Source organism: Rhipicephalus sanguineus, chromosome 11 (genome assembly GCF_013339695.2).
Source record: "Rhipicephalus sanguineus isolate Rsan-2018 chromosome 11, BIME_Rsan_1.4, whole genome shotgun sequence".
Classification (NCBI taxonomy): Eukaryota; Metazoa; Arthropoda; class Arachnida; order Ixodida; family Ixodidae; genus Rhipicephalus; species Rhipicephalus sanguineus.
In genome coordinates, this window is record NC_051186.1 from 7,291,475 (window position 1) to 7,304,758 (window position 13,284).

The window sequence follows — 13,284 nt, forward strand, 5'->3', positions numbered from 1 at the left end:
ACACACACACACACACACACACACACACACACACACACACACACACACACACACATATATATATATATATATATATATAGAAATATATATATATATATAGTGAAAAACTTCGTACTACAATGTAGGAAAGAAAACAAATATTTATTTTACCCTGACAGTTTCGGCGTTTCGGCTGGCGGACCAGCCTTCTTCAGAGGATGTACGTGAAATGAAACGGCCATGGCCGAACCCGCTGCACAAGGGCCGACCACCCAGTTTGGGGGCCAGACGATACTTTCAAAAAAAGCAAAAAGGAGAGAAAAAAAAATAGAAAAAAGGAAGAGAGAACTAACGAAGGAAGCAACAGTGACAAAACGAGAGAGGGAAAGAACAGCGGGAGGAGAGGCGGCAGGCTATGCCCGTCTTATCTTCGTACGGTAGAGAAAAAGCGGCGTGAGCAAGGGGAAAAGACAAATGTCGCTTCTACACATTACGTAGTGTAGGAGCGACATGCATGGCTAAGCGCAAACTGCCCGCGATTTTTCATCCTCATTACCAGCGCCACGCTATTAATACATATTGCAGAAGAGAAAAAAAAACATTTTATAATACTGCGGAGATGTCCACAAATATTACATTTCAAATAATCGTTCGTGCTGTGACATTTACTGCCTGAATAGCAAAGACCGGAAGGCAGTTCCGAAGACGAAAATTTAATCTCGGCCATCTCAAACTGAAGATGCTCCAGCCAACAGGCCTTTTTCTCTCAAGAATAATTGAATGCGCAATAATTACGCAGTGCGGAAAGCCCGTAGGGTCCGCAGCGCCGTCTTGACAGCAGAAATGCGGTCGTAACGGTGGCCGCATTCGCCGGCGTCGTCGCTTTCGAATTCGAGGCCGTAAAAGGCCCAGCCAACATTGTAAGTCGTCCCGTTCATGGCTCGCCTCACTTTCAGGACCTGGATGGGAAAGAACGTACAAAGATGAAACGTACGAATCGAATGCGTTGTTATCACACTTGACAAGAGACCGAGTGTGCTAGTTAGCTTTGTTCGTGCCCGTGCGTTCCTCACACTCGTCTAGATTAGTAGAAGAGATCACGTGACGTTACGGCGGTTAAGAGCGGGTGAGATAAGTTCAAAAATTTGATGTCAATACTTTGCTTTGTATCCATAGACTCGACCTGACGTGACCTGAGCTAATTAATGGCCTTAGTCACTGCTTTAATTGTTGTGCCTTAGGCAGTATTGCTAAAAAATTGCCCTAACCATTTCTACGTGTTCTATCGTTTTATGTAATCAGAAGGCCAACGTAGGAACAAAGCTCCAGTTGTGTAGGCTACAAACAGATCTGTATTAATCTAAGCAGGTTAATAGTGAAGGCTAATACTGGATAAAAACTGAAGAGAGCTTCAAAAATTTACTTTCACGCTAGCATGGCGCAAACGCTAAGAATACCGGCTATAGCTGTTTGAAATCATTTCTATAGGATTGCAGGTGTCCAGGAGCACATTCACAGTAATCAGGTCACCGGTAAATAACTGTTACACGACTGTTGCTGAGTAAATTCGGGAACACTAACGGTTCAGTAGTATTTGGCGAAACAAGCTTGTAAAATGTATATTGTGGCATAATCTTTCGCTCTTCTATGATTTCGCTGCTATTATGCAAAAAAAAAACATAAGCAAAAAGTAGGTACTACATTTCGATGTTTTGAGCAGAGCCGAGCGTTCGTGTCATTGAATCTCTACCGAATCCTGTAGTCGCCTGATCTTTTCTTTTTTTTTTCATTCTATGAGCGTTGTCAGCACAGAATCTTCTCTTTAATATTACATGCAATCCACATTTCACTCATGAACAATTTTGCTCATGAAATGTTGTGTCCATTATTTGTTTCGAATTTCAAGTGACGATAAAGCGGATAAACTACAAACGACGACGCCCCGAACGTAAGTGCGTGTGAAACGTGCAGGGCATTGAATTATAGCTGCCAAATTTGCATGTAGTAGCGTGTATTGCGCTCTAATATATATATATATATATATATATATATATATATATATATATATATATATATATATATATCTAGAGCGTAATATTTTGCCTCTATAGTATGTGCCACTTTACTTGAGCCTGTTTTTATCTTCCTTTGTACTAAGCTAGACAAAATCTTGCCGCTTATTAAAGGTCGATTTCACAGAACCACCTAGAACCACCTAGCACATACACACAAGGTAGACTTATGCATTATATGGATACCACATTTTTAAAAGGATGTATATATATATATTGTTGAGGCGTTTATTGGACGGTAGTCGGCGACGATATGCAATGGCGACAGTCAAGGCACAAACACGGACTCAAGAGCGCGAGCGCGAAGAGCCAAAAGCGACGACCCACTAGAAGGCTATAGATAGCGCAACCCATTACTCAATAAAGGCTTCGCTACAATTTCCCCGGGTACGAAAAGGGAGCCGTCTGGCGACCTAACAGCTCGTCACTATGAGTGGGTCATAGTAGGCCTTGAGACGCTCCACGTTGACGATGTCGCGCCCTCGACGGCGCATGTCAGAAGATGGTTCGATGGGTTCGATCACGTAGTTGACCGGGGATGTGCGCTCGACGACCCGGTAGGGGCCTTCGTATTTCGGCAGTAGTTTTGTAGAGAGGCCAGTTGCAGTGGTAGGGACGGAGAGCCATACGAGCGCTCCAGGGAGGAACGTGGACTCAGAAGTGGTGGTTCCACCGCGAATGCTCTTCTGCCGCTCTTGTTCCTGCGTTGTAAACGTCTTGGCAAGCTCGCGGCACTCTTCCGCAAGCCTGGCTGTGTCAGATATCGGCGCACACTCAGTTGAATCCGGCTTGTATGGGAGTATCGTGTCGATGGTGTGCGACGGGTGCCTTCCGTACAATAGGAAGAAGGGTGAAAAACCAGTTGTGCTTTGAGGGGCGGTATTATAGGCGTAGGTGACGAAGGGCAGAATGGCATCCCAATTTGTGTGATCGGCGGCGACGTACATTGAGAGCATGTCGCCGAGCGTGCGGTTAAAGCGTTCGGTGAGCCCATTCGTCTGCGGGTGGTAAGCAGTAGTTTTGCGGTGAACAGCACGGCACTCTTTTAGAATTGCTTCGACGACTTCCGACAAGAAGACACGGCCTCGATCGCTGAGAAGCTCCTGGGGTGGACCGTGACGCAGCATGAATCGGTGTAGCAGGAAGGAGGCAACATCGCGCGCTGTAGCCGCTGGGAGAGCGGCGGTTTCGGCGTATCGCGTAAGGTGGTCAACAGCGACGATGCCCCAGCGGTTACCAGCCGATGTCAGAGGAAGTGGTCCATACAAGTCGATGCCCACGCGCCCGAACGGACGGTTCGGGCAAGGTAATGGTTGTAGACCGGCGGGTGACACGTGCGTTGAAGGTTTTCGGCGTTGGCAATCGAGGCAGGAGCGAACGAACTTCTGCACGTAGCGGTACATCCCTCGCCAGAAGTATCGTTGTCGAATGCGGTGGTAAGTTTTTGATACCCCAGAGTGCGCGCATTGTGGATCAGAGTGGAAAGACTCGCATATTTCAGAACGCAGACTGCGGGGTATCACAAGTAGCCACTGGCGGCCGTCGGCGTTGTAATTGCGTCGGTGCAGTAGGTCGTCACGAATGGTGAAATGGTGGGCTTGACGACGCAACGCGCGAGTGATTGGTGTTGCCGACGGATCAGTGAGCAAGTCTATCAGCGAGGCGATCCATTTATCCTTGCGTTGTTCGGTAGCGATGGTGTGAACGTCGATGGAAGAAACAACATTGTTAGGTACCGAGCAGGGGGCATCGTTGTCAGGCAAGGGGGAGCGCGAGAGGGCGTCGGCGTCAGCATGCTGGCGTCCGTTGCGGTACAGCACGCGAATATCGTAGTCCTGTAGGCGAAGTGCCCAGCGGGCGAGGCGGCCTGAGGGATCCTTCAGCGACGACAACCAGCATAGTGCATGATGGTCGGTGATGACATCAAATGGGCGGCCATATAAATAGGGTCGGAACTTTGTAAGGGCCCATATGATCGCCAGGCATTCCTTTTCGGTGACGGTGTAATTGGTCTCGGCTTTAGTAAGCGTACGACTTGCATACGCCACGACATATTCAGGGAATCCTGGTTTGCGCTGCGCAAGGACAGCGCCAAGGCCAACACCGCTGGCGTCTGTGTGTACCTCTGTAGGGGCCGTAGGGTCGTAGTGGCGTAGTATGGGAGGCGACGTCAACAAACGACGGAGCTTTGCGAAAGCGTCGTCGCACTCCGACGACCACGAATGGAGGGGCCCGTTACTTCCGAGGAGCTTCGTCAGCGGTGATATGATAGTTGCAAAGTTTCGAATGAAGCGCCGAAAGTAGGAACACAGTCCTACGAAACTGCGCAGTTCTTTGACGGACGTAGGTTTCGGGAACTCGGTCACGGCCCGAAGTTTGGCTGGATCGGGGAGAATTCCGTCCTTGGACACGACGTAGCCGAATATTGTCAGCTGCCGTGCTGCAAATCGGCACTTCTTTAAATTCAGTTGCAGACCAGCGTCGCTCAAACGCGTCAACACATGCCGGAGGCGTTGAAGATGCGTGGAGAAGTCTGGAGCGAAAACGACGACGTCGTCGAGGTAGCACAAGCACGAGTGCCATTTCAGGTTGCGCAGAACAGTATCCATCATGCGCTCGAAGGTGGCGGGCGCATTACACAGCCCAAACGGCATGACGTTGAATTCGTACAAGCCGTCCGGCGTGACAAAGGCGGTCTTCGGTCGAGCGTCATCAGCCATAGGTACCTGCCAGTACCCTGAGCGCAAATCGATAGACGAAAAGAATTCGGCTCCTTGTAGGCTGTCAATCGCGTCGTCGATTCGCGGCAGCGGATAAACGTCCTTGCGAGTGATCTTATTGAGTCGTCGGTAGTCCACACAGAACCGCACAGAACCGTCCTTCTTCGCAACAAGTACGACAGGAGACGCCCAGGGGCTGTTAGATGGTCGAATAACATCGCGTCGAAGCATGTCGTCGACTTGCTCGTTGATTACGCGGCGTTCTGTGGGAGATACGCGATATGGACGTTGCCGCAGTGGTGGTTGGGTGCCAGTGTCGATGCGATGCGTAACGGTGGACGTCCGGCCGAGAGAAGTTTGAGCAATATCGAAAGAAGCGCGAAATTCTTCCAAGAGGTCTAGAAGCTGGGAACGCTGGTCCGGCGTAAGGTTGTCAGCAATGGAAGAAGCAAATACATCAGCGGGCGATGAACCAGACGTGGTAACAGAACTGAGCGTGCCGGAACTGGGGCAGTGCGTGCCATCTGGTTCGTCCATAACTTGTGCGTCTTCGAGGGGTTCCACGCTGCCGAGACATTCTCCTCGCACCAACGTAACACTGCACGGAGATGGGTTGATAACAAAAAGTGACGTGCTGCCCTGAGTGACTTGCACGGTCGCGAAGGGCACCAGCAAGCCTTTCCTCGTGCAAACACGGTCAGATGGCGAGAGGAGGGCGACGGTGTCGGAGAGACTGGCGCAGTAGACGGACACGGCCGTTGACGAGTATGCAGGCAGTCTGGTGTCGTCTTTGACGAGTACCTTGCTCACAGACGATGGACTGTCAGCCGGCGTCAGATCAGAGAATGGTGAGAGCTCTATTTCGGCGGGTGCGCAATGAATCACGGCGTCGTGGTGGGAGAGAAAATCCCATCCTAGGATGACGTCGTGAGAGCATGCTGGAATTATAATCAATTCGACGGCGTACAGAGCATCTTTAATCATGACGCGGGCTGTGCACACCGCTGTAGGGTGAATACTTTGGGCGCTTGCTGTACGGAGGGAGAGCCCGGGAAGTGGCGTCGTCACTTTTCGCAGTAGTCGGCTAAGTTTGGCGTCAATAACGGATACGGCGGCTCCAGTGTCAATAAGGGCAGATGCGCGCACACCGTCCACAAACACGTCTAACACGTTTGATGGGCTTCGCTGAGGGCTTTCGCAGTTCGATAGCGTCGCAGCCCTTGCCTCGTGGACTGCGACGACTAGTTTTCCGGGTCACGTGTGACCGGCCGTGGCCGCATCGGTGACAGTGATCGGCGTCGTGGTGACGGCGAACGGTGGGTAGATGGAGCTGGGCGAGACGACGGTGACATAGGCGGCGGTGAATCGTAATACGGGCGGCTTGACTGGCTGGGGATGGCTGAGGCTACACGAGGCGGCTGCACGCGATTGCAATAGCGGGCGACATGACCGGCGCAACCACACGCGAAGCAGATCGGGCGGTTGTCAGAAGTGCGCCATCGGTTCGCCGGGGTAGGTCCCATCCATGGAGCAGGACGCGGTGGACGAGGCGTCTGCTGATACGACTGCATGATGGGCTGCATCGGTGGCCTAGGTATGGCGTCGGCAAACGCAGCCGGCCCACTCGCTTCGAAGGCTTGAGGTCTGGCGACGGCTTCGGCGTAAGTAAGTGGGGCAGCCACAGGAATCGCTTGGGGTGGCCTGGCTACAACCTGCGCGTAACTGAGCGGCGCAGGTGCCGGAGGGGGCTGGTGGTATTCCGGCATGACCTCCGCGATTTCCTGCTGAATAGCGCGGCGTAAGGGAGCCAGCAGCGTGGTCGACGGCTGTTCAACATGCTGCGGGCGAGGGAAGGCCAGTAGGGAGAACTGGCGGGCAATTTCCTCGCGCACGAATGACTTGATCTCGGCGAGCAAGGCGGACTGATCAGAAATGGCCGACAAGCCTGCGAGATCGGCGTCGCGTGATGGAGGTCGACGGGTCAGCAGTCGCTGCCGGCGCAGCTCCTCGTAGCTTTGGCAGAGCGTAATCACCTCGGCCACAGTACGAGGGTTCTTGGCGAGCAGCATAGTGAAGGCATCGTCGTCGATGCCTTTCAGAACGTGGCGGATCTTGTCAGACTCAGGCATGGCCGCGTCAGCCTTCTTGCACAAGTCCAGGACGTCTTCAATGTAGCTCGTAAAGGACTCACCGGTCTGCTGAGCTCGTTCACGTAAACGTTGTTCGGCTTGCAGTTTACGAACGGCAGGGCGGCCAAACACATCGATGATGGCGGTCTTGAAAGCAGACCACGTGGGGAACTCGGTGGTGTGGTTGTTGTACCACAGGCCTGCCACACCCGCGAGGTAGAAAACCAGGTTGCTGAGTTTGCCTGCCTCGTCCCATTTGTTTGGTACGCTCACACGCTCGTACATCGCAAGCCAGTCCTCAACATCGGTTCCATCCGCGCCGGTGAAGATAGGAGGGTCGCGGATGCGGGGGACACCGGGGCATGCGGTCGTTGTGGAAGGAGACGTTTGCTGAGCAGCGTCTTGAGGCATGGTAGTTGGTAGGGTACGGGATCTCAGCTCCAGGGGCATCGAATAGGAGCACAGCACTCTCCACCAATTTGTTGAGGCGTTTATTGGACGGTAGTCGGCGACGATATGCAATGGCGACAGTCAAGGCACAAACACGGACTCAAGAGCGCGAGCGCGAAGAGCCAAAAGCGACGACCCACTAGAAGGCTATAGATAGCGCAACCCATTACTCAATAAAGGCTTCGCTACAATATATATATATATATAAAGTATGAGAGGTGGCACTTCAAGAAAACTTCATTTATTACGTCGACGTTTCGGTCAGAGCCTGACCTTTCTATATATATATATATATATATATATATATATATATATATATATATATATATATATATATATATATATATATATATATTGCGAAGCTGGCTCGATACAGATAAGGCGGCAGACATTTACCTTCTCCTTGAGGATGCCCGGGTCATCGTAGACGTACACGCCTTGCATGTATTCGTCCTTGGCGAAATGCATGTCGCTCACAGCGTGGTATCTTCTCGGCTGGCTGCACACCTGCACGCGGTAGAACGTACAACGAAATAAAAATCCGTAGAATTTTCTTGGAAGAGCTTTACCAAAGGCTGCCATATCTCTTACGTTTCCGTAACGTTGTATATTCGATTTTAATGTAAATATTGCTTTAGCGCGTTTACAGAGTTTGGACAGAACGCGTTTCCCGGAAACGTACCACTTACGCCAATCTAAAAGAAACAAAGCCCCGAAGTATCAATTCGACTTGCTTGTACTTTACGCCACATATATAAATTGGAAGCTCCATATAAAGATTTTAACGCTCCATATAAAGATTTTAACGCAGCATGGGGAGTTCGAGGCGACAGTATTCTGAATTTCGGGTATGAAAAAAAATAATAACACCGTTCAGTTATCACGCCATAAACGAAGCATGCATTCGCGGTTAAACCCAGAAGCACAAAGTAGAAAGACAGAAAAGGATCTTGAGACACACGAGCGTTGACTTTAAACAGAATTTTATTTCGAAACGCCACTTCAGTTATAAAAGTTTATTTCTTAAAACAGCATTTTTTTAAAACAAGCCACCACGTATATGGCAAAAAAACCTCTCGCACATCGCGTGTCATCCATCCGGAGATAATTGCTGTCTTCCGTGTGCGGGTGGCGAACACGTGATGTACCGCAGGTTTCTTCCTCCTTATTAGTGGCGCCTTGTTTCGAAATAAAACGTTGTTTCAATAAAGAAGTTTACATAAATGAAATGTCGTTTTGAAATAAAATGCTGTTCGAAGTCAAGGCTCCTGCGTCTCAAGATTCATCTGTGTCCTCGCCATGTGCAATTTTGGTTTCTATATCATGTGTTGAGAATATGCCCAAACAGCCAACTTAGTCGATCCTGGGGATAATTGGTTATGGAGCGGCCTGTTTGCCATCCTACTTGGCCCTGGTTCAACGCTCTGTACGTTGTTTGCAACACATACTATTTTTTACCAAAAATATTTGATAGTTGGACAGCTGCATTGGGCTTTGCGAAAGAAAATTAACAAGTCCAAAAGTTCCTTTATGAGCAGTGATGTCTAGCTATTTTAAGTTGATGCTCGTTTAGGTATACACGGCGACAAAAGACGATGTGTAATAACAAGTTTAAATGTAAACATTTTCGAAAGAAATCTGTCTGGCTGGGTTGAATATTTAGGAGGTTAATATGGCTTTCTAAGGCACCACGGCTGATCCCACACGTACCCGTTTCTGCGGTCCCTAGCTTGGCTGTAAACACATCGTGAAAAAATATAACCTGTAGTTCGATGCATGGACTATGCATTGGTCACAATAAAATGAGAAATAATTATATTATTGTCTGCTTTTCTGTTCAATTTGAAACTTGGCAGGTAAGCCCAGAACTGTTCAAGCGGAGTATGTAGATAACTGAGCTGCTGATAATCTCGTGATATACGGCATGTTGATTCCAATATTTGTCAATATTCTGAGGACATCGCCACTTGGCGAGTTGAGGCTGGTACAAATTTGCGATGCGATGCTTCTGCATACTGCTTCCGTACTTGCTATCACCTTTAAGCATGGGACTCTGCGAGGATGAAGATATTTTTCTCAAAAATGCGTACTAGTTTGTCGTATGGGGTCAGGCTGAAGACGAAGCATCGCCTGGTGCCGTTCTCTGTCTCCGTGGTGACGGTGGCACTGCGTAGAAATTGCATGGCCGGTATCCACGAGGAGAACGCTACCGCTGTGTGCGGCACAGCGGGTCGTATCCCGGACTCCGTCATCCAGGCGGCAGTCGCCTGCGAAGCGAACCGGAAGGCAAGGCACGCTCTTGTGAAGATATGTATACATTAGGTAAAATGAAAGATTACTACAGCCCGAGTGAACTGGGATCTGTTGTGGAACAAACTGCGCAGGTTTGTGCCTACAAAAGCATCCGCTTTTTCACAATTGCTACCTGGCTATGTAATTTGACCGCTGAACATCAAGCTTTTCCCAAGAGCTGCGTTTTTTTTTTGTAAGACTTATTGATTCGTTTGCGAAATTTCCAAAGGAAGTAATGTTCAGCCACGTCTATGTACTGCATTGAAAGCGTGTTTTAATATTACGAAATGGTGTGCTGTTACCAACGTCGAAATGACACCGCGGGTTACGAGAAACAGCGGTACCTAATGGCGAGAAAACAATTTCCACCAACGGACATTGGTAATTATGCACTCACTGAAAAGTAAATTAGCCTGTGCAGATTTCTGTCTTACGAACACACGATCGCGACCGAAACGATTGAATAGACGCCCTCTTGCTGTGCGCGGAAACTTGTTTATTTAATCGACCAGAATATTTGGTCGTAGCACTCTCACTAAGGCTGTTATTTCGCTTTCAGATGTGATACATTAATATTACAAAAAAACCACGTATGACACACAGGCGTCTATGGAGGGCACAGATGTATGTGTGATCCTTGTTTATTCAGTTATATTTGAAACTTGATATGTGAACTTGAAATATTGATATGTGCTGTGAAATGATATGTGCTCCAGTAGTGGAGTTCCTTTTCTTATGTTTCTCGTATGCGTTAAAGAATCCCAGGTGGTCAAAATTTTCGGAGCCCTCCACTACGGCGTCTCTCATAATCTTATCGTGGTTTAGGGATGTAAAACCCCAGACATTATTATTATGTTTCTCTTAGGCACATTTCTGTTTAATATGATTTCATTCCACTCCTGTAATAGCCCGTCAAAAACGTGCTGACAGTATAAATAAATAAATAAATAAATAAATAAATAAACAAATAAATAAATAATTAAATAAATAATAAATAAATAAATAAATAAATAAATAAATAAATAAATAAAAACACTGTGCGGAAGACGAGCTTGCAAATACGATCCTAAAAGCAACGGCAAGAATCGCGGCGAAGCAGAACAAGGCAGAACGCCTCGGTCTGCTTGGCCGCGGTAAGTCAGTATGCTTCGTCGTTATGCGAGTACTTTTATGTGGCGCAACGTGTGTTTATAATAGTGATAACATGCGCATTGGGCGACTTCATAATGGTAGAATATAGATATATCTAGCGAAAATTTACCGACTTTACAGTCCTTGTCGACTGTTTCTACAAGCGGACACAAGTATCAGTCAACCAATACGTATACGTTTTAGGGAAACCAATGCATAACGCATTCACCTGTGGTTCGTCAAAAGCAATGCCAGTTGCGTTGGTCCAGGTAGTGATCGGGCTTGCAAGGCAGTCGTCGTGTTTCAGCTGGTGGTTCTCAATGATCAACAGGTGCACTCTGTGCGAGAAGGAATCGCATGAAAGTAATTAACAGTAAATACCCGCGTTAGTATCACGTCCTGATGATAAAATGGGGATGCTGGAAGCGCCATTATCACAAGTAACGCTTGATGAATATACTTATTCATCATTTATTTACCCTGATGTTAAAATAGAACGTTATTATTAAGACAAAACAGACTACAAGCTATTAGGAAGCGTTCTATTTGAATATACTTGTCTAAAATATTTACAACGCATGGCAGAACAATGCTTTATTGGACTGCTTATAGCATCAACACGCACAACTATTGTGAAAACTAATTAGTGTACATTTTCGGCTTTATTAGACTCTTCAAATAATTGGGTTGTCCAGTATAACCTATTGTGAGGCTCTATGTGGGCTTAACCGCAATTTTTGGCGTGGACGTTGTAGAAAGACTGCTTCGTTGGTTCATGAGATTTAACATTTCAATGCCACTCAGGCTATGAAACACACCGCATTCGAGGGCTTCGGGTAATCTTGACCACCTGGGATTCTATAAAATGATCTGGAATCGCATAGCGCACGGGTGCCTAGAATTTCACCTTCATCGAAATGCGACAGCTGCCGATAGGCCACTAGGCCACTGCGATTGCGCTGTTTTATGAAGAATTTTGTCGTTGTAGGTGACGGACAAATAAACGAAATCGTAGTTACTATCTTAAGGTCCACAGTCTCTCTGACGGCTCACACAGGTAGCAACTCAGTCATCGCTTCCAAGTTAACAAGTGAGGCCTGCGGTCAACAATCGAAAACCCACATCAAGTATATACACAAACCATCTATTTTAGGATAACGTAATTATTGTTAACAAGAGACCTCTTGGTAATTAGTACGACCGCTGTCGCAGAATCCAAAATAATCTGGACCACCGGTGCACATACTGCGCGCACATATGCTGAGTATGCTGTAGTCTGCCTGCACCGAAATGCTAGCAACGTATCTAGATTTTCAGACAAAGACATGGTGGGTGCTTTCTGCCATACGTAGAATGTGCCTGAAAAAATATGGTCTACAAACACTGTTTTTAAATGTGCTGTATGTTGTGTAGTTCTTGATACATCTCAGAAATAATAACTATTTCTATGAAGTAATAAGTAACACTTTTTGGGGGAGGCGTGCCTCTCATGACTCTCCGAGAGAGTTAACATATCTAGTTCTATTGGAAAAAAGAGCAAAAATTCAGGGGAAGGTACAAGCTGGAAGGGATGAAAAATTCGTCGACCCGGGGTGTTCATGGAGCGGACGTTTTGACAAGCGGACTCGTCTTCTTTAAGGTCTTGAAGAAGACAAATCCGCTTGTCGAAAAATCGGCTCAGGAGACATCCCATGTTCACGAATCTTTCATCTAGTTATGTAGAGTTGAATATGTGACAGTTAGGTACATGGCAAAAAAATAGTTAAATGCCTTTTTTTTTCTTAGATTGTAGGTTATCATCCAGTAATGTTTTAAATGCAAAGCATCGGCAAGCGAACCAAGCGCGGTTTTACCGTTTCTATCTATCTATCTATCTATCTATCTATCTATCTATCTATCTATCTATCTATCTATCTATCTATCTATCTATCTATCTATCTGTCTATCTGTCTATCTGTCTATCTGTCTGTCTGTCTGTCTGTCTATCTATCTATCTATCTATCTATCTATCTATCTATCTATCTATCTATCTATCTATCTATCTATCTATCTATCTATCTATCTATCTATCTATCTATCTATCTATCTATCTATCTATCTATCTATCTATCTATCTGTCTATCTGTCTGTCTGTCTGTCTGTCTGTCTGTCTGTCTGTCTGTCTGTCTGTCTGTCTGTCTGTCTGTCTGTCTGTGTCGTGGCGTTCTCGTGGTCGTCTCGTTCGGCTGGTACATACCAAAATTGGCATTGGAGGACGTGAACGTATGGAAAACGCGATTCGCGGATCATGCAATGAGTAAGGTGACTTCTCTGTCGTGCAAGTTATGAAACCCTCCACGCCAGTCGCGTGTGGCCCGTGGTGTGCGGGTATGCGCCGCAGTGTATATCAACCCAGACTTCAGCAGTCTTAACCCGACATTGTGAAGGACCCTGTATCAAAAGTAATGCGGTGCGGCGGTCGGGGGTGTTGTCGATAGGTTAAATATTCCGATGGGGACAAACAATAAATTA

General features: G+C 47.3%; 1 protein-coding gene across 1 annotated transcript; it reads right to left on the reverse strand.

Annotated features, from left to right (window-relative positions):
• Positions 1-753: 753 nt before the first annotated feature.
• On the reverse strand, positions 754-9,614 carry LOC119374490 (uncharacterized). Its single transcript, XM_037644601.2, has 3 exons — positions 9,441-9,614; positions 7,747-7,857; positions 754-938 (listed from the first exon to the last, which is right to left on the reverse strand). The coding sequence occupies exons 1-3, from the start codon at positions 9,600-9,602 to the stop codon at positions 771-773; spliced, it is 441 nt and encodes a 146-aa protein (XP_037500529.1). The 5' UTR covers positions 9,603-9,614; the 3' UTR covers positions 754-770.
• Positions 9,615-13,284: the final 3,670 nt, after the last annotated feature.